We start from the raw sequence: 22,143 nt of genomic DNA on the forward strand, positions 1-22,143 counted from the left end.
TTAATATGAGATCACAAAAGCTGTTCCCAGCGTTGATTCTGTAAATTAATAACTACGAGCCAAGTGGAGAAATATACAGACCTAATAAAGGCAGATACAGAGAAAGAAGCATAGATTCCGTAATGTTGCAGTGGTGCTTTATATCACCTTTTTCCCTCATGCGTGTCCCAGTTTTAATCAAGTATGCCATGATAACCCAGCACTGTGCCACGTACCTGGAATATTAGAGCCCCCATATAATTCAAAGCCTTAAAGCCTCATCAACTCCAAGTTTCACTTAAAAATCCAACTATACATAGAAACAGGTGCAAATGTTCTCATATTTTGAAAAACAAACAAAAAGTTTCAACTTGATTTAATGGAGAAGCACAGGCAAGATCAAAATTGTTGATTATTATATGCATACTAGTGGCCTTAATCAATTAGCAGTTGCAGTAATCCATAGCAACCAATAGACGACTATTCATACATCGCATACAAGTCAATTGTTCCAGTTGGCGATGGAACATTTTCTGCACTCTTTGATCAAACCTCCTATTGGCCACAAAAAGGGCAGCAAAATATGCTAAAATCACTATTGTGTGTGTCAAATTGGTGTTAATAACATGGCCACTCTGCTGTCCTCTGTAGTTGCTATGCAGTGATGCAGTCGCACAGCCTACTTTGTTAACAGGGCTTCCATGCACCCCTAGCTGCTCTGTGTCATGTAACTTATTATGTTGGGGTCACAACTATTTAATTGTACATTTTGGTATATCTGATAGAGGGATATGCTCTTTACATTAGCCTATCTTCATATTTAGTGAGCATGCTTAAGTGCTAATGGCAATGGGCCATCAAGAACTGCATTCTAAATCATGCAAAGGTTAAGAACAGACTGTCTGCAGTGTGTATTTTATCTGGACTCCTGGACAGTCAGCTATATGTAGGAATGGATATGCCTCTTCCTCCACCTCTTCTCCTTAAAGATATCTAATGGTCATAAAACGTAGGTTTTACTTAGATATCTATACATGTTTCAATACATGTTATCTCTGCTTAGGTATCTATACATGTTATCTCACATACTGTAGTATCTCTTTCTATATGTGCTTACATAATGTTTAGTATTCCTTTTACCATTGTAGCTAAAATATTTATTCTTCAGAATTGGTGCAGGCATTCTTCTGAATTGGTGCAGGCATTCTTCTGAATTGGTGCAGGCATTCTTCTGAATTGGTGCAGGCATTCTTCTGAATTGGTGCAGGCATTCTTCTGAATTGGTGCAGGCATGCTTATGAGTGCAGTATAGGAAGTCTCATGTTTGTTTGAAGATGCAGGACTTACTATCCCAGTGACAGTTCTCTAAATGATCTGACTTTTCACTCAGAGATTTTATGTATATATAAAATACTCATCCTTTCAGATATAATGACCCTCCATGACTTTTATCAACATTGGAAACCGCAGGTCAGCATACGTGCTGATTGACATTCTTTAGGTGTAACCTTTTCTCATGTATTAGTAGCTTTCGATGCTGATTTCAATGCTAGGTTAATGCACAGTTTGTATCTCTAGTCAGAACTACACTAACCCACACTCCCATATCTGCACTGAACATATCTACACCTATTCCGGTTCCAGACACCAAATCTTTTCCAAAACCCCGTGATTTACAATTTGTAGGGACCGCCATTATAGGGTACCCGTGAAAACCCAGTGAGCTTCATATCATATGTTAACATCTTGCCCAACATGCTGGAGTCCCATTGAGTGCATACGGTCTACCCCTGGTTTTCAAGACACATGTGGAACTAAATATATATCTTGCTTACTTTATGATGGTCTAAAACAAATATACACTTTTTGTTAATGTCATTGTTGTCGCAGCCAGGTTTTATTGATTGTGAGTTCTTGTTTTGTCATCAAAGTCTATAATGATCTTTTATTCTCTGCAGGTGGAGCTGACTGGAAGCAGCATGTTTGATTATGTTCACCCAGGAGACCACGTAGAGACGGCTGAGCAACTTGGCATGAAGCTTCCTCCAGGCCGTGGACTTCTCTCGCAGAGTGCCAATGATGATGGTGCCAGTTCAGCATCTTCATCCTCACAGTCAGAGACTCCAGAACCAGGTAAGTTGGATGGAGGAGCCTATGATTATTTGGCAACTATTAGGGCCCATTCCCACCACATGCATTGGGGATGCACTGGCCATTTTTTTGCAGCGCAGCCCCAACGCAAGACAAGGCAGTTTGCCTCGTCACGGAGGAGCACAGCTCACACCACCACTTTGCAGTGGTGTGAGCTGAAAATCTTTCAGTGCAGCGGGATGTGATGTGGTTCAATCGCCTTGCACCACGCTGTACCCATAGAACTTAATCAAATGTCACCAAAAAAAAGTAAACCGTGTGACGTGCTTCAGCCAGGGAATGACAGCTGCCGGTAGCAAGATTCCGCAGACAGCAGCTGAATGTAAATACAGCAGGTAGTGGGCTGGTGCAATAGCCAGCCTGCTATTGGCCATTTCAAATTGCAATAGTCAATAGCCAGCTGGCTATTGCAACTGCCCATTGCTTGCTGTGCCCTCCTCCCAGCGTGGAAGAGAGCTCTAGGGGATCCAACCAACTAATTGATCATGAGAATAGTTGACAACTATTCTCATGATCAATTATTATCAATTAATTGATTAGTTGGTTAGCAGCCCTAATTCAGGGTGTGTAATCCCATTGGATGCTGGTCAAGGGCGTGGATTGAGAAATGTGAAACACTGCGAACTCCGAATAAAGGATTCTGATGACGACTGATCTGATAAGAACCAACGAAGCAGCAAAATCAAGGCATTTGAATACATATCTGCATTTTATTTTGGTGCCTTCTTTCTTAGCCAACAGACCTTTATAAGATAAGCCTCCAACATCATCTATAAAAATACTCTAAACAGGCTTTAAGCTCAATGCTTCAATTCCAGAAAATGGTGGAGGAAGGGGGGCCGACACTATGGCTCTGTTCTCCCCTACTCCTTCATTGTGCTCTGACGATAATTCAAGCATTAGGGGAAAATCCATTTATAAATTAAACAAAATGACTTGATATCCATCGTTCCCCAGTTCATCACGCTGTTCAAACAGCCACGAGATTGGCGTCTTGTCCCCGGCCTTCGGAGAGCCATAGTAATTAGATCTGTGACGGATTTATCCTTTGCTGATTGAAGCTTTAAATTAATTGAAGTTCCACGTTTGTGGTTTTCTGTTTTTTTTTTTTTTTTTTTAGTTTTTTTTCATAGCAAGGTTTTTGCCTAGTGCTTATTCTCTCTGGATCACTCTCATGGGGAATGCTGGAATCCTATTTTTTTCTCTTGTTTCACCATGTATGTAAGCACAAAAGGGACAGTATTTTCGAATTGAGAGGGGACTCTGGGCCTTTGTTTGTTTAGCTTCTTTTCAAGTCAAGGTATCCTTCTTTCAGCCATAAATACACCCAATGCTTGCTACATGATCTTTGCTTGTTCTGGGACTAATTTGCAATGTATGGCATTGTTGGCAACATATCTTCTTGAAATGAATACAGATTTAGTATTACTAGTAATAATAATTGTTGGTGTAGTGAAATTAGACTATTCAGTATTATTATCTGTCTTTAACATTCAGATGAATCAATAGGGGACATATAAACATTACCAAATCTCAACATAAAGTAAAAAGCATCTCTCTCAATACTAATAAATAAAAACAATGCTTGTGAGCTTCCTCATGTGACCTAAAGCCTAGGTTAAGATCACATGGTCTCTAGCTACCAGGAGCATTGTGAGAATTCACTTCACTAGAGACCACAGAGTGCTTTGTTTAATTCATTCTTTTCAGTGCAATAAACCTTGCCTAATAGATGTAAAGTCAAATAAGAGGATCAGCAAGGGGTAACTAGTGTACAGCTCTACCAAACAGGAAACAGAGCTTGAATATGTAATGATCAATTATATTATATCTGCCCCTATGTTTAGGAACAAACTATTAAATAGAGTCAAGGATTTCAAAACATATAAATAATAAAATAATACTTCCTATTACAGGCATATTCAATTTTAAAATACTTCTTTCCCCTACAAAAATCCCTTTTTAAACGGCTTACAGAGTTACCACTAGGCCAAGTCAGGTTCCCATATATTCAGATAATATATACAATAATGTTCATTTCTTTTCGGACTAGTGGTAGGCTAGCTAGTTAGCCAACACCCGTCGGCGTGTTGGTGTCATCCCACCCTCCTCGCCCTTTCATCAACATCTACTCTAAGTATGCCCCCTTATTTTGCATACTGACCATAGTGACCACGGCACACCCCAGGTCTATGTAGTCAGGTTCGTGATTTCTCTTTTCAGATTCGTATTCAGTGGGGCTCTGACTACAAATAATATACAATTGGGGGAATTTATCAAAACTGGAGCAATTGTGCATGGCAATCAATCAGCTTCTCTCTTCAGTTTGTTCAGTTAAGATTTGAAAATGAAAGAGAGAAGCTGATTGGTTGCCATGCACAGCTGCTCCAGATTTTATTTGCTCCAGTTTTGATAAATTCCCCTCTATTTGTGTACCTTTCTGTAGGCACGAATTACCAGGACCCTTAATGAATTCAGGGCCAGACCACCCAAAATTGATATGACAGTTTTTAATAAATGGTGAACAGATATCTTTCAGGAACTTTATTGGTGAGATATCCGACCTTGGGTCTGCACATTTTTCGGCTATTATGCTGGTGGGCAGGAATTCCCAAAACTTCCAAACAGGATCAGAAACCATGAAGATTTCACTTTTGGAGTATTCAAGACATATACAAGGCCGGCTCAGCCAAACAGGCCCCATCTGTAACTAAACAATTTAGATACAATAGATCATTATATGAATACATGCAGTGATGAAACTTCCTTCTTGCCTCAATTATAAACTTTGTAGGTTATGGCAGAACTGACCAGTGTAGCTACAAAATCACTACTGGCACCTCCTGAGAAGTAGGCAACCTCCTGTATTCTGAAATGTGTGTCCCATAGGTTACACAGACAGACTCTTATGTTCACAGAGTACAATTTTCAAATTTTATTTTTCATTCTCAAGTCCTCTCTATTTTCTAGCTCTAACTCTCTTCCCATTTCTCTCATGTCTTCTCTCCCTCATTTATTCCTATTTTTCATATTACCTTCCTACCCTCCATACATTTCTATATAGTTCCATCCCCTCGCTTCCTCACCTCTCCCGCCTTTTTTCCAGTAGCACGCTCCTCTTTTCTCACAGTGCTGCTGCGTACTGTTCTCTCTTGTGGCTCGCTAGCAATTCAATTATAGAGACGCGAGATATCGAGTCTCTGGCGGAGGAAGGACCTCGGCTGACAAGAAATATGACAGACTACTTACAGCGTGTTTATGCCGTTAAACTTACCCTTGCCACACCTGCAATATGGTAAATGTCAGGGTTTTGTGGGTTTAATAGCATGTAAACACAACTGTGCAAGCCTGCATCTGTTATGTCTGTGCAGCTGTCTTCAGTATACAGTGATTATCCTTCCTTTGCCATCCTGACTTTCTGCTACCATAGTCACAATCTACATCTATACTAGTCCTAAAGTTGTATTTGGGAACGCACACAGTCTTTTTCATAGCTACAGTTCCAGCATCTCTTAGCAGTCATTCAGATTTTACTTCATTGTTTTCAGATCAGTTAAGGGAGTAGTTTGGATTAGTTTGGATTGGCTGCTATGAGTGGTTTTGTTTTTTTCAATATTTGCTCTTAACTGCATCTGACAAGCCTGATTTCGGACTGCATAATACAGTCGTTGATTGGGATGGTGGAGGAAGATCTGAATGTCCTTACAAATCAGACTTAATACCAACATACAATGCCAGTCTGCATCTTCTAAAGCTAGCTAGATATGCTCATGTATTAACAGATGCATAGATTTAAGCATGGGCATCTTGATTATGCATTTGTTTTTTCCCCATGGCAAAGATCTGCTGTCCCTCATCCCTGGCAAGTTTGCAGTCTGCTCTCCATTCACTTCAGTAGAATGCCCTATCAAGTTTGTCAAGTTGTTCATGGCCTTTCCCATTGAAGTGTACAGTTCCCAGAGAGCACTACCTGAAATTTCCCTATCTATATTTATACTTGGATATTTGTATCCAAGTGAAATATGTGGTATTTTCGAGGGTGATGATTGTGGTGCATACACAAAGGTGCTGACAGGGACTGACAGTGCTGTCTGTGGAAGCTCCCCATCATTACCTTGGTGCATGCACTGGGCTGTATGCTGAGCCCGCTCTGGGCATTGCGATACGGAGCATTGTGAGGGTTACTATAGCTTAGGACAAAGGTAAAGCATTTAGGGAGTCTTAAAGTATATTTAAACTCTGTTTTTTTGCATATATCTACTGCTAGCAAGCAGTAGATATATGCAAAAACATTTAAAAAAGTTAAAATGTTACCAAAAAAGGTAATTACTTACCTCTGTCTCAACCGCTCACTCCCATCCGAAGATCTGAAGATTCTCGAGTGGCCTAGCAGGATGATGGGGCTGGTGCATGTGCAGTACAGTTCTTTGGCGGGGAGAAGAGGAGAGACACGGGAGCTGAATGCCTGCAGCTGGGAGCGTGCATTTCGGACAGACACCGTGGGACGGGAAGAGACCGGAGTCTGCGGTGGATCAGAGACCGGCACCAGCGCTGGAGGGATTGCTGAATACAAGTGGAAATGATCAGATCAAGAGACATAATTTAAGGTAAGTCCTTAAAGCAGAATGGGGGGAATATTTACCAGGAAGGGGGTCTAAACACCTGGTCTTGAAGTTGTTAATGTCGCTTTAATTAAAGCACACATGTCCTCTGTTGTAAAGATCGGTATTTAATAGTCACACTCCTGGCCTTCACGACTTGAAGGACTTCCACTGGCAATTTGCACTTGAACGTATTGTTAACAAAGCCTATTTCCCATATTGCAGTTATCCTTGTAGCATCAGTATATTTCTAACGTCTATATAAATGAAATTAGTTACTACAAGCACAGATGACTGGGTTGTGAACTAGTGAGACCCAAAAATCACTTAAATGTATATCAACGTGGAAGACTGAGCATTCAGACAAACAAATGTGAATGCACAAAGGGGGCAACACATACAGTCTGGGAGTCATATCCAAAATCCCGTAATTCTGAAGCTACAGTGCCAGCCACTGAGTGACCAATCCTGTTCTTCAGTTTATTTAACCCTTAGTCTACCAATTGTATTCCGTAGTATAATCATCATCAAGAATACAGTTATCTATAGCTAGACATAGTTAGATGGAATGACATTTCTTGAACTTGGAACTCCTTCATAAGTTGAAAAGATTCAAATGCTTAAGCTATTCTGCATCCAAGGTGTCCACAAGCGCTCTCATCCTCTCCCCACCTCCTAACGAATCCTGTTAATTCTGAGTGAATAGCAAGCAGCTGAGACCTTGTGAGGAGCTGAAGCATTTATTCAGCCAGCACACAGTTTTTTCTTTATCATAATTATTTCCAAGTCAGATCTCCTCCCTGATTTCCTAACGGGCCTCTCTCTCTCTCTTCGAACAACATCCCGGATCCAGAGGCCGTGATAATTCAAACCCCAAACCTCACGGGTCCTGTACCTTCTCTTTTTTTTTCTTCTACTTTTTTTTTTTTCTTTTTTTCCTCTGCATTTTTTTTCCAAGGACATTTTTTATTACAAAGCTGATGAAATTTGCATATTAATTTGTTCCTTTCAGTTGCTCTTTTTTTTAAGATTAGACGTGACAGGCGAGTATCAGAGCTTACGGTAGTCAGTGTGGATAAAACAGGCTAAAACACACTGGGTTTACTGAAGGGAGGAGGTGAGGCTGTTATATTCATCTGCTGTACAGCTATTACTTAACTCTTGGGCTGCCACCGGGGAGTCCACAATATTATAAAGGTCTCATCTTGTACATGTAAACTTAGTATTGATACCACTGCCTACTATTGGAATCCTTTAGTTAGATGGTGTTAAAGGCTAGGTCTACATAACACTGATATATTAGCTTTGAGTGGAAGCCAAGGTTTTGTGTCGCTAATTGGATTCTTAAATCATTAATGGGTTACTGGTTAATTGGCGTTACTAGTTTTACATCTACACCATAACCATTATAATGCCAAGAGGGGATGTTCCATTGTTTCTGCTGCGCTTTTAGCATTTTTACAATAACGGTACAGAGCTGGTAATTTAGGTCTCTCAGGCTGATTGGAGAGGCCCCAAATAGACCAGGGATTTCTAGTATTATTGGAGAGACACTCTATATTCTTCCTGTTTCCAGACCCAGCAATGGGGATTACTGATTTACGTTGCCAGTTTCCTTTACCTCAATGCAGGCGGTCAGCAGCGATCAGCTGGGGACAAGCTCACCTTGTATAAGTACATAATTCAGCACTGGACAAATCCCAGGATCCAAGTAGCTATTGCTCCTTAAAAAATACACCTAACTTATGAGGTTTTCTCTAGCTGATGTCATTGGAGCTGGCTCCTTACAAAATCCTGCTGGCTCCTGAACTGAACAGACTGGCTCTTGAATTCCATATCAGTTTGCCCATCCCTGATATATATTAAACTTGGTGCAAAGTTTACCTTAGGGTCATTGCAGATGACATGGGGGAATTTTTTGAGGCTAGAGGGAAAAGTCAGCATAAAGAAAGACTTCTTTTACAGTAAGAGCTGTGCAAATTTGTAATAGACTTCAACAGGAGAAAATTCTAGCAAACTCTGAAGATCATTTCTATATAAAGGATGGATGTTTTTGTAAATACACAAAATGTAACTGGCTATTAATAAAAGAAATAACACTGAAGATTGTCGATCCAGGAAGAATCTTATTGCCTTAAGGTATCAGGAAAGATTTTTTTTCTCTATTGGCGTGAATTGGACCATGCTTTATAAGGGTTATTTTGCCTTTCTCTGGATCAACTGCTGATATTATTAAGCCCTACTGGCCTTTCTTGGAACCTTGCATCCTTTTAATTTGCATATCTTGTCTTTCTTGGAACTGGAAAGTGACCAGCACAGGGCAAGCTAGAATATGGGTGCTACTAGTTATTGTATACAATTGCAGTTATCAAATAATTGACATTCCCATACAAAAGCCATACAGAGGTAAAAGAATAGTTGTACATAGGGATTCTGAATGGTGGAAATCTCAGACATCAAGCTGTTTGGGTCCTTAATCACATTTATATGCTTTGAACTAGGTTAATATATGAAAAAATAACAGTAAAAGAAAATGTACACAAATCGTGCATATTAAACACAATTAATGATTCGTGTAGTAATGGGTCGCACATACAATACTTGCACAAATTAGCTTCTTTGAAGATATCTAAAAAGCTACAGTGACTGTACCCTTTCAGTCCTTTTCCCTTACTCCAACGATGCAGTGCATGTGCTTCAGCCAGGCATGAACATGTCATGTGGGTGGAGATGGGAGGCATTTACACTGTGTAACTTTCGACACAGGGCTTGCTTGAAGATTAGACTCAGGGCTTTGACAACACAAGGATTAGACCCAGGACTTTAACAGATAAAAGGAGCAGTGGGTGTCTCAGTTGGGGGGTGGGGTGGATGGGGGGGGGAGTTATTCTTTAATGAGAACATAGTAACTTTGCCCTCATTTGGCAAAGTGGCAAATTCCCTTTGATTCTGTACTACCTGAACATGTATACCTAGTTTAAGCCCTAAAATAGCCTATAATTCCCTTTATCCTTCCAAAACACAACCCTTATCCTAATGCCATTAACCAATACTTTATCTGAATATGTTTACATACACCCCCCTCCCAAAAAAAATAAAGGGTTATTAAACCCTCAGCGGTTTTTGCATATATCTACTGTTAGCAAGTAGTAGATATATGCAAAAACATTAAAAAAACAAAAACCTTTTAAAAAGGGTTTAAACTTACCTGTGTCTTCGCTGTGTGCTCCCGTCCGAACATCTGAAGAGTCTCGGCGGCCGCAAAGGATCTTGGGGCGGGCGCATGCGCACTTCAGATGTTCGGCCGGGAGACGAGGAGAGACACAAGGTAAGTCTGTGGAGCAGCGTGCACCCGCACAGACTCCGCGGGACATCAGAGGAGAGGAGAACAGAGGAGTCAGTGCTGGATCGGAGACCCGCACCAGCGCTAGAGGGACAGCTGAAATGGACAGTAAAGAAGAAGATGATCAAATCAAGTGGCATCATTTAAGTAAGTCCCTACAGCAGGAGAGGGAAGGGGGGGGGGGGATCTGACTTTAATGTCAATTTAAATGTATCTGTGATTTCTGAACAGTTACAACACTGGACCAAAATGTCTATATACAAATAACTAATTGAGTTACCCCAGTTATACTATCTGTTCAGAAATGAAGTGTACCTCTTCTGTCAGCATGTAGTTTATTACCACATGATTTTTTTTTTTTAAGATCTCTACATGTTTAATGGCAGCTGCCATACCGGAAATGGAAAAGCCTTATGCGATAAAAGAGAAACCAGTAGCTTTACTAAGCCATTTACATATATATTGCAAAATACTCAACTATACCTCATATTTTATCTAGTATATTCGTTTATTTTGTGTTTGTGGTCTTTATGAATGTATAAGCAGTCATATTTTGCGCTCAGGGTCAATTTGTTTTATCAGTTAAAAGTACTTCTTATCACTGTGTACTATATTCTATTACTCACACTCTAGTGATCAATCTGGATTACAGGTGTACCCAGTTCAGTGCCAGACTAATACATTTCTGCAGATGATTAAGATGGGATTTAAAGTGAACCTATCATCTATACACAAAAGTAGATTAAAGCTAAACTTTTTGTTATTTTTGTTATGTAAGTTATAATCTCTGTTAGCTTTTTTCTGCCCTGTCCTGTTCATTTCCTGTGTTAATGAGTGAAAATCTCTCTAGTAAGTACAAAATGAAAATAGAACACTAACTATTAGGGTTGGGATTCACTTTCTGCCACAGTGACAATGTTGTGAAAGGAAATCTTCCTATTGGGCATAAAAAAAAAAGTAAGAGAGGTTCTAAAAGTTCTCTGCTCCATACAAAAAAAAAAAATAGGTTTTAGTTGCATGGTCCCAGTTCCCACTGAGCAACCCCAAAGTGCCACTGCGAAGTGTGTGGGATACAAAACATTTACTTTTACTAGGGATGCACTGATATCGGTTTTTCGGTATCAAGTACGAGTTATTATTTTTTGTGGTGCATACCGATACCGGAGGTCCAATTAAGGAAGCTGGGTGGCATGTAATGACTCGCAGCCTTGCTTCCTGATCAGCCGGGAAGCTGGCTCTATGCTCCCTCATCACCAGGGGACGAGGAAGCATGGAGCCAGCTTTCTGGCCAATCAGGAAGCCAGGGGGTGTGTAATGACTCGCCTCCTGACTTCCTGATTGGCCAGCTTCCCGGCCAATCAGAAAGTGTAATGACTAGTCGCCTGGCTTCCTGATAAAGGAAGTTCCAGTATCGGGATAAGCATCGGGAGCATTTGGACGAGTACTCGCCCAAATACTCAGTATCAGCACCGATACTAGTATCGGTATCAGTGCATCCCTAACTTTTGCTAATCATTACTTTGTATTGTGCCAACTTGAATGCTGCTTACGGCATCTGGACTGTACCTGAAAGTTAAATGTATTTCTTCTCCTGGCAACACCCCTGAGAGTAGAGCTCTCAGAAGAATGCTCAAATATTATTGCCATAATGTAGCTTACACACTCCTCACACTGTGGTTGCCAGCATCCCTGTATATGTGTTGATGATGTGGGGCAATTATGTGGGTGCAAATGGAAAAAAATAACCTTGTTTGAGCCATAGACTTGCTGATTGGCTTTGAGCATTCTGTTGCATGTATTACCTCTTTGCCATATTATTTAGTGTATTAGGGTGGGGTGGTATAAAATTTACAGCTGAAGTTTGTCACCTAAGGTAGATGTGCTTATAACTGTACTGTAATTTACATTTGAAGTGTCTCTCACCCCTCTATGTATTGTCCATGTGCCACAACAGGTCTGTTAAACTGCATGTAATTAATTAGAAATGTCTCACCATGAAAACATATACTCAAACGGTTTGGATTTGGTTGTGCCCAGGACCGAAAGTAAGGGGAAAATCTAAAAGATTACAGTTATCATTGGAAAAGGAGTTGGGAGAGACCACTGTTCTTGTGGTAACTGTCAACAGTGGGATATTCCCTTACTTTGAGGAAAATCCTTTTAATTTACTTTTGTATCTCTAAGACAGTAGGTGAGAGGACTTCTCTCCTGTGGGACAAAGAACGCAATTAAAAACTGCCAGAGGCACAAACCCTTCTCCATTTTATCCAAAAGTAAACAACATATTTTGATTGGAGTTCCACTTCAATTCTGTTGGGAAAAAAGGAGAATAAAATGTTTATACTTCTTATGCTTTTGTGTAGTGATAAAAAAAGTAACAGGCAGGAAAGCTTTGTATAATCCCCCCTGCCATCAATGACCTACATCCTTCTGGGGCACCAATGGTACATAAGAGCCTGTTGCCTGTCAGCTTCAGGCTGGTGTTTGAGAAGGAAACCCTATTGTTTTTGCCACCCTTTCTAGAAGAATTTACCAGCTACCAATGCTAAACAGCCATTGGGTCTGGTTTTAACACAGCGTTTGACCTTGATGATGCAGAATATTTTTTTTCTTCTTGGTGGCCTAAACTAACATCTCTTGGGATGGTGGAGTCCACTTTTTTCTTTTAAAGGTTTTGCAGTCCTGATTCTGTACACACAGGTGATCAGATTTAAAGAGCTCAGCAAATACTGATGCTTACTGTTTATTTTGGGATTGAAAATTAAGTAAACTTAGTCTCAGTATAAGTAATTACTGCACAACATTGCTTGAGAGTAATTGTAAGCAGGAGTATTGCTCAGTTTACCAGCATGTGGTGCACCAAGCTCACTGTACCTTGGAATTAACATGGGGACAGTTTGTCTTCTATCTCTTGTAATCTGTGTTTGATTACAGCTGGGTTACATTGTATTTGTTGCTTCCATGAATTTGTTATTACGCTTTCTTTAGAACCAAATGATATCCTATTTTATTTATTCTTTTGTTTCCTTTACTTGCATTGCTTTCATACTTTCTTATTTCATTCTTGTTAGAAATATATTGAGCTTATCACCAAAAGTTCTAGAGTAGATTGTACATGTTCTATACATTGCATACCTGCAGTAAATCAGTAATAAAAACTAGTTTGGTGATTATTTGATGATTCAAGCAAATTCAGAAGAAAATTGATGTCTCAAATTAATATTAAAGTACATGTATACCCAATCTCTAACATCTCATAAAAGCTTTAACATGTTAATGACACTTTAAAAGTCATTTTCAGTATTTAGAAAATCTGCAGTTTTCATTAAAATAATACCTGGTACTCCTACCATGAAGGCCATTGTACAGGCACTTCCTTTTATAGGGTGACAATGTTATATATTTGTCTTTCCAATAATGCTTCTGCTTTGTCATCCTGTCATGCACTATGCCGAAGCACATTACCAGGTACTGTCCACTGTTATCACCATAAGGAAAACCGCACTGAGAAATGTTTCTGAAGTGCAGGTAGCTAGAAAGTGTCTGCAAATAGGCTGCATGAGATCCACAGTGCTAAGATAGAATAATGAAAAAGTGGAAGTAAAAACATGAAAAGACTGTGTAAGTCTCTTTTGCGATAAAAATCTTGTGTTGTCAATCGGCATTTTTTTTCTGTACACTGTGCCGCACATGTGCATCTCAGTACACAGACCTGGCATGCCGAGATAAAGTAACACTCGAGTGCATGCATGGAAGTTACGTTGTCGGGCTGGAGACTTAAAAGATGGATGCGAGGGAGCAGTGCAGCACTGGAGGAGATTGGTTTGCCAATTAAGTCTGCTATATTGTGCTAATATGCTGTGCATACTACAACATTATGGCTAAAAACCTCACCTACTTTTTTTTAACACTTCCGCTTTAAAATTGTATTTTATTAGAGAGAAAAAAAATTCATAATTGTTTGATACATAGCGCTTTTAGCAAAATGAATGTCATTCAGTTATGGCTTATGTGTATTTTTTTAACTCAAAACCCAATTAAAGTAAACAAATAAACACTAGATTAACCAATGCTGCAACAAAAAATGATATTTTAAGTGTTTTACTTGGTGATTCTTTTTCATTGAGCCCCAGTACAGAAGTCAATGCTCAGGCAGCAGGCTACAAATACAGACCACTGCTCTCTGTTTGGAATCTGTGGTCTCTGTGCAGAACTCTGACGTGGCCACAGCTAATTTGAGAGCTGTAATTGTGACTAAGCAGAAGGCCTAGAGAGCAGCGGTGTTTATCTGCAGCCCACTGCCCGGGCACAGGATATATACTGGCACTGAATACTAGTGATGAATAAAAAAGATTGTCAGCAAAAATATTTAAAGGAGAATTATGGGGAGAGTGAAATACACTCATCCCCACAGTTAGAGACGATGTGTGACACTGCAGCTGTCACATGGCTCTATAGATCGAGATGTGTCAGTCACCTCTCCCTGCAGGGATTCACCCCTCCCTTTTCTGTTGCTGCAGCGCTGAGTGGAGAGACAAATGGGGTGGGGGCGGACACAGATGGTTCTGGCTCTAGAGAGGCAGAGCCAGCTATCAATCAGGCAGCGGGGTGGATCCTGACAATATAGCCGGGATCCTTCCAGGCTGCGGGTGCGGCTCTGCGCTGTCAGCATATAGCAGGCAATAGTGGGTCACAGGAGGACATTAGTAAATGTCCTCCTGTGACCCTAAAGAGAACTACGGCCAAATAAGGTTTGGCCATAGTTCTCTTTTAAAATAGGCCATTTTGGTGCAGGCTCTGTTTATCTATGAATTGGGTTTTAAAATGTAATTGGGCTTTCAGTTATAAATAATTTCCCTTCTTTTTCTAAATCATCAAATAAGCACCAAAGCCATTTTTCATTACTGATTTATTGCAGGAATACAACATAAATGATCAAGCCTAGAACGTCCTGTAACCTTGAAGGACCTCGGCTTTCTAACATGTGGAAGATTGCAGTAGGGTTGTCCTCCATTACATTCTCTTTCCACACACTTAGATGATGGATTGCAGCACCAAACGATATGATGAAGAAAAGAATTGTTTGTGATTTGGATCAAACCAACTCAAGCTGTTCTAGTCGCCTCGAGCTATATAAAATCTAGCATGTATAACCAACTTATATTTAATGTACTACCATAGCAAACTTAGTTGGTCAACTTGTAAATTGTCTGTCCTGTATCTTCAAAAACCATTCCACCCTTCCACCTTTTCCACAGGCTTCCTTGCCACTGCAATGTGTTCATTAGATACATGCTTCATCCATTATTAGCAGTCCTCACAGTGACGCAGGGACTATTCCTGTTTTGAAATATTGAACGCGTTTCCAGTCTCATGCTGTGTGTGTGCGAGGACAGCCACAGAGAATCTGCCCCCTCCTTCCTTTCTCTGCCATCTTTCACAATCCATCTCTCTCCTCTCATAGCTGCGAGGCCTCATTGGGGATACATACATTAAGCCCTTTAAATCGTTTATAATAAATCTTTGTCTAAGGCTCATTTTGACAGTCTCTCTCTCTTTCCCTCTCGCTCTCTCTCTTTATCTGACCCTTTTAAAAGAGCTTCTTTTAAAAGAGAATCCTCAATAGTCAGTTAATCCACTGGGTGTACTGACAGAGAGCAGACAGAGAGAGACAAGAAAGGCAAAAAGATACAGCCCCAGGAAATATACACACACAACGCAGTGCATTTACTCAGAGCTGAAGCATGCAGACTGCTTATTAACCTATTTCCTGCTACTACTGCATCGCTTTACCTTTACTGTCATATACCAGTGCTTGGCCAATTTTTACTTAATGTGATCTTTCTCCATAGGCCACTGTGGCAGCAGAGAGGTTAAATGTTTTGAAGCCGCGCCACTTTGAAGTATTAGTAGCATACATATATGCTGCATTCACGGATTAAAAATATGAGCGTCCAGCCATGATGAAAAAGTGCTGTAAAAAGAGAACTCGATGTGTTAATTTACTTGAAGCAACACCAACTTTTAATTTGCATGATGTCTATGGAAGGTATAATCCAGTGGGTGTTTTTTGGCAGTTAGTGAGCACCTGCTGAAAAGGTGCTATGGGCACCACAAGAAGGAACTTCTGAGCCACTGGTTGGGGATTTCTTCCCCACATCGAGGTTTTTGTCATTTGATTTAATTCTCAATAATGTTGGACCTGTGCTGTAACTTGTATACTCTAAAGCAGAAGTGACCTACCTTTTACCTTGTGGGGCCCACTCAGGCACAATAAGTGGCACTAAGCCAAAACAGCCAGCATATTTGGAGACTTCTCAGTAAATTTGCATGAATACATTCCTGTAATGTCACAATAAATAGCAACATTAAAAATTTTCAGAAACTCTCCACCTTTTATCATTAAAAAGCCATCGTTGAGCTCTCATCTCCTCCAGTAATTTGACTGAAACATTGAAACTTTGTATGAAGTCACAAGGTGAGAGGCTGCGGCAGGGGCTGATCTGTGTAAACAAAAACCAGGAACTGCACAGGCACCTGAATTTTCATATGTCATCTCTGAGCCAGCATCTGGGTCCAGGTACTAGATCTTTGCTCTGGACGATGACCCTGTCCTTCTGGAGGGAAAAGCAGACAATGTAGACATTGTCAGGAGGAATAGTGTGATCCCTAAAAGGGAATTGATACCGTAAATTGTTAAAGCTGATTTCGGAACATGTGGTCTTTCCACAGATCCACACCTACTGATAACAATTTGTATATACCTCCCAACTTTCTGAGATGAGAAGAGGGACACCTTCCAGCACAATGTATTTACCACTGTGCAGTCATCTTCCCCTATTCATGTGCCAGACCCTCCATCACACTTGTTACTCTCCTCTTTTGACCCCGTCACCACAGAGGAGGCTACAAAGCTTCTCTCTGACACCCACCTGACCACTTGCCCCCTGGACCCTGTTACTTCACCGCTACTTCGGTCACCCTCATACTCAACCCTCAGGGGCAGGGCCCTCCTTACCATCTTGTCTTGAATTGTATTGTGATTGTAATGTCTGCCCTATTTTGTAAAGCGCTGCGCAAACTGTTGGCGCTATATAAATCCTGTATAATAATAATTTACACAATGGACCACACCGCCAATTATGCAGACCATAAAGTGCCACATCACCAGTTATGCAGACCATCAAGTGCCACACCACCAGTTATGCAGACCATTAATTTCCACACCACCAGTTATGCAGACCATTAAGTGCCACACCACTACTGCCACACCACCAATTATGCAGACCATTAAGTGCCACACCACCAGTTATGCAGACCATTAAGTGCCACACCACCAGTTATGCAGAACATTAAGTGCCACACCACCAGTTATGCAGACCATTAAGTGCATAACTGGTTATCAGTTAGCCCTGGGCAATCAGAGAGGGGAGGGTGGGGTATCCCTGCGGGGAGAGGATCAGGAAGTCAGCGATGACGGTGTGTTTACACTTATTTTCCAATCAATAGAGCCGACCTGTGACAGCTTTTTTTGTCACAGGTCGTCTTGAATTATGGGGATGAGTGTTTTTCACTCACCCCATCATTTTCCTTTTAAATATGCTTAGCAAATCCATTGGACTGTTAAAATTATACAAAACATACAGCATTTGTTATATAACACAGTGTGAGTTATGTTCATCTTGCTTAACCCCAAAGTGCTATGGATGTTGTAATAGTTGTTTACAACTGGCTTCAAATGCTAAATCCTACCAAGAGCATCTATATAAACAAAGAGCACAGATCATAAGTTTTGTGGTTTTTACAAACTTTGTCATATGTATTTGTTAAACTGCCCCAAATGTCACTTGTCCTGTAGTTGCTTCATGTCTCTTTTATTACATGCTGTTGACATAAAGTGATTGTAGATATTAGATGTCCTCATCCAAGTTCAATTTCAGTAGACTTTGACAGCTGGCTGCCTATGGATACAAAAGACTGCTACAGATATCTTCAAAACAGATTTATTAGAGGGGGGTCTGTTTGTAGGGTTGGCCGTCAATGGCTCATTCTCCTGTGTACTTGCAAAAGTGACCAGAGGACCTACCTTTAAAACACAATTTAGCATGTGTGAGCCCGGTAAAATAAAGATCTTTAGTGTTTGGATTATTTTTCAGCGGTGGTGTAATGCCTGTAGAGGCTGTTTGATTATCTTGTTGGTAAAATCTCAGATTATACAATGTGATGATTAGACTTAAAGGAGAACTATGACATGAGTGATTTCCACTCATCTCATAGTTCTAAGCCGACCTGTGACAATGAGTCTGTCACAGGTCGGCTCAGTAGAACGGGAGGTGAGGGAACACATACCGGATTCCCTCACCTCTCGATCCTGTCACGGCTCTCTGCCGTGACAAGGGGAGGGGCTGCATTCCCCTCTCACCGATCCGATCTGCCAGCGCTGACTGGAGGAACGGACGGGGGAGGGGGCGGGTACAGCTGGCTCTGCCTCTAGATAGGCAGAGCCAGCTGTCACTCACGCAGCTGGGCGGATCCCGTCAAAAGAGTCGTGATCCGTCCCGGCTGCGGCGTCTTAGTATACCGCGAGCTGTAGCTCGCGGTATACTGAGCTTAGGGTAACGGGAGGACGCTAGTTTGTGTCCTCCCGTTACCCTTTGGAGAACTATGGGGAAAAACACTGACCCCATAGTTCTCCTTTAATCAGCTGTTCCGTCTGACTTTTTTCAATAACTGGATTTTTACTGTAGTGTATGTGCTTAAAGACTTGTGAAACCACAGCTATTTCACAGTTATCTGCGTTCTTTGAATTATTAGCACCAATGTTTTTTTCAGTGTGGATTGTGATCCATACATGTCGGTGCCCCATAACTAATGCACACTAACAGTTGGTGCCAATAATATTGAGAGAAATTGAATTGAAGGTAAATTGATTTGAAGGTCAGGGTGGGCACATACACAGTTATGATGCTGACGTTATATACTTCCCAACTTTCTGAGATGACAAAGGGTGACACCTTTAAGCTCAGTTTATATAGACAAAGGATATACTGCTGCCAGGCCCCCAGTTAAGTGAACCACGAAGAATTATTATGCAATAAAAGATTGATTAAAATCACAATTTTTTTTTCCTCACCATAACTTTTCCTATATACTGGCTTTTCAAAGTAATAAATGCAATACTTTAGAGGTTGGATGAAAAGTTTTTTCCTGTAGTATTTGGTAATTAGATATTCAAATAGTCAAAGACAACTTAATAGGAAAGAGGTAAATAGGAACGGTGGGATTTGGCTCAGAAGAGGGTTGGGTGCTCTGATTTGGGAGCCAGTTTTTCCTGCTTTTACATTTGACTGAATCTGAAATGTGTCTCCACACAATCTTATATTCTCAGCCCTGGCTGCCAATATGGGTTCACTGTTTAGTCCTCTTGCTAAAAAAAAAGACAACAACTATACAATAAAAGGAGTCTGTACTGAGAGAAATCTGAGAGCTGCTATTGTCATTCAATATTTTCAGAGTCACTGACCAAGAACAAGCACGCTAGTGAAGTCAAAGCAAAGCCAAAATGTTTCATTTGCATACTCGTTCCAGGTCAATAACACAAAAAGTATTGAAGCCATTAGATCAGTATGACAGCCAGGCAACCAACATTTTCAAAAGAAGAGGTCAGCAATGGCTTCCTCATATTTTCCCAGTACATTGTTTCTTCAAAACATGCTCCCTTGCAATCTAGCCGCTTAGAAACCTATGAACCTACAGCCAGAGGCTTGAACAGTTTTCCTGTAGCATTAGTTAGTACGTGCAGTGTTTTCCGATCTGTCCTGGCCCACCCCATCGCGAAGCTCCTATGATCCTGTTCTCTGCTGAAGCCAAGCATCGGATCCTAGAACCAGCTGGATCTGAAGCCGACACTTCAGTTTTTGATCTTACAGCTTTTGATTAGAAATAATGAGCTTGTTTCATTCAAAATGGGAGCCCTGTGATAAAAGAAATAGGTTTGATTCCACTGGATTAGAGAGCAAAATGATTTGTCATATAGGCGGGTGCTTAACCCCAACTCATGCCATTAACATCCTCTTATGGTTAACCGTTTGCTTCCAGGCAGACTAGCACTAGTGTAATGAAACATAATCTGCAGACCATTTCAGTGTGAGATTGTTCTGTATTATTTAGACATCGGTATGGTAGGAATTTCGTTTTAATCGGTTTGCCATTTAAGAGACTGTGGGGTTGATTTACTAAAGGAAATAAGCTGTTCACTTTGCAAGGGATGTTTCCTCTAGCTTAGTAAATAAGGTGAAGCTCTGCTGACTTCCATCACCCAATCTTGTGACAGCAAAAATGCAGTTTTTTTATGTTCCTTGCACATAATTGGCTATTTTTTTCAAAGTGAACTTTCATCACATTCACTAGGATAAGAGAAACTTCCCAGCAAAGTGCAAATTCCCCTGCAAAGTAAACAGCCTATCTTCCTAAAGTACAGATATGTAGAGGTGCTTGCATGTACCTGCAGCAGCCAGATCCTGCGCCATAGTGTTAGGCCAAAAGAAATGTGAAGGGGTGGGATTTGGCAGTAAGCCTCAACACTAGCTGGAAATGTCAGAGCATTGCATGTTAGACAGGCCTGGTAGCTGCCGGCTTTTTGAAGCTTCTGCACATATGTGCAAGCATGCATTTTATACCTATAAGCAGTTTTCTTGTTTTTCTATGGGATACCAAGTCCCCTAGGTGCTCTAGTAGAATCAATTGCTTGTCTGGGCATGTGGAACAACAGTAGTGTGTTTGGGTATCTAATTAGAAATTTTTCAACTAGTTTTTTACACAATAAACTGAAAACAGTTATTCAACAAACAACAATCTGGCACTTAATAAAATGCTTTACACAAATGGAACAAATATGTGCAAAAAAAATAAAATGAATCATGTAGTCCTTAATATGTTATTACTGTAACCTTAGATTTATTACCTGCTTGTGTCACAAAAGCGAATAGCTCTATTCAAAATGCTTCAGACACTTTGCTTGGGAAAGGAAGTGAACTCCAGTAGCTCATTGCTTTCAGAGTGATTTATAGCAACAATGGACAGTCCTTGAACAGGGTTCCAGCAATAGCCACACTACTTCTCTCCACTTTTGAAAAGTGCTTTGGTGTGAGTTCCTATATCATGGTAGGTGGTCAGGCTGGGGAAGTAGCAGTCTAGTTCCATCAACTTACCCTTAAAGGTTGATCAGGTGCAGTTTTTATTCATACTAGCAAAAGTGTTCCCATTCCAGAACACGCAGGCTTGGGGTGGTTGGATCATAGGTTGGGGCTTGCAGGTGCTGCGGTGAGAGCAGGGTGGGAGGTTAGGTTCAGGGGCATTGAGAATAAAAGGGGCGCACTTCCAGCAGGCATAGAGTGACAGGGAGCATGGAGTGGGAGTGAGTGGAAGCGTGCACAATCTTGGTGAGAAAATGGGTACATGTGCAATGGTGAAGGGGTGCACATCTCTGGTAGTAAGAAGTGGGGTGCAGGTGCAGTGTTGAAGGGGTCACTTAGTGCAAGTATGAGATGGGTAAAGAGCCAATGGTGAAGGGGTGCACATCTCTTGTAGTAAGAAGGGGGGGTGCAGGTGCAGTGTTGAAGGGGTCACTTAGTGCAAGCATGAGATGGGTAAAGAGCCTACAGGTGAGGTCGTGGTAGTAAAGTTGCAGTAGTCGGCAGGTGTATGATGAAAGCGTAGAGATGCAGTGTAGTGAGGGTGGCCAGCTTGTGCAGACATGGAGTGAGGGCACTGGAAAGCATGCACAGTACAGTTGACAGAGGCAGGGACTAAACAGAGGGGGGAGGGTGTTCAGGCATTGGGTGAATGGTTGGAGGGTTTGTACATGCATTGGTGAAACCTGAGGAGGGGGCAGGCAGACATGGGATGGAGGTTTGCACAGGCATAGTAGTAAGACAATGGTAGGATTCAGGTGCATTGGTGAGACAGGGTACAGGTTCAGTGGTGGAGAGGGAGTGCAGGCATGGTGGGTGATGAGAGAAAGAGTATGCATGTGTGGAAGGTGGTGAGAGAAGCAGGAGTACAGGGGGG

General features: G+C 41.1%; 1 protein-coding gene across 1 annotated transcript in view; it reads left to right on the forward strand.

Annotated features, from left to right (window-relative positions):
* The window catches only part of NPAS3 (neuronal PAS domain protein 3), a 250,929-nt gene that overhangs the window by 188,058 nt on the left and 40,728 nt on the right, over nt 1-22,143 (forward strand). The window contains exon 7 of the mRNA XM_018565151.1: nt 1,938-2,112. Coding sequence (XP_018420653.1) covers nt 1,938-2,112 — 175 coding nt within the window. The remainder of the gene's footprint in view (nt 1-1,937; nt 2,113-22,143) is intronic.

The sequence above is a fragment of the Nanorana parkeri genome, unplaced genomic scaffold (assembly GCF_000935625.1).
Source record: "Nanorana parkeri isolate BGI_ZX_2015 unplaced genomic scaffold, ASM93562v1 scaffold819, whole genome shotgun sequence".
Taxonomy (NCBI): Eukaryota; Metazoa; Chordata; class Amphibia; order Anura; family Dicroglossidae; genus Nanorana; species Nanorana parkeri.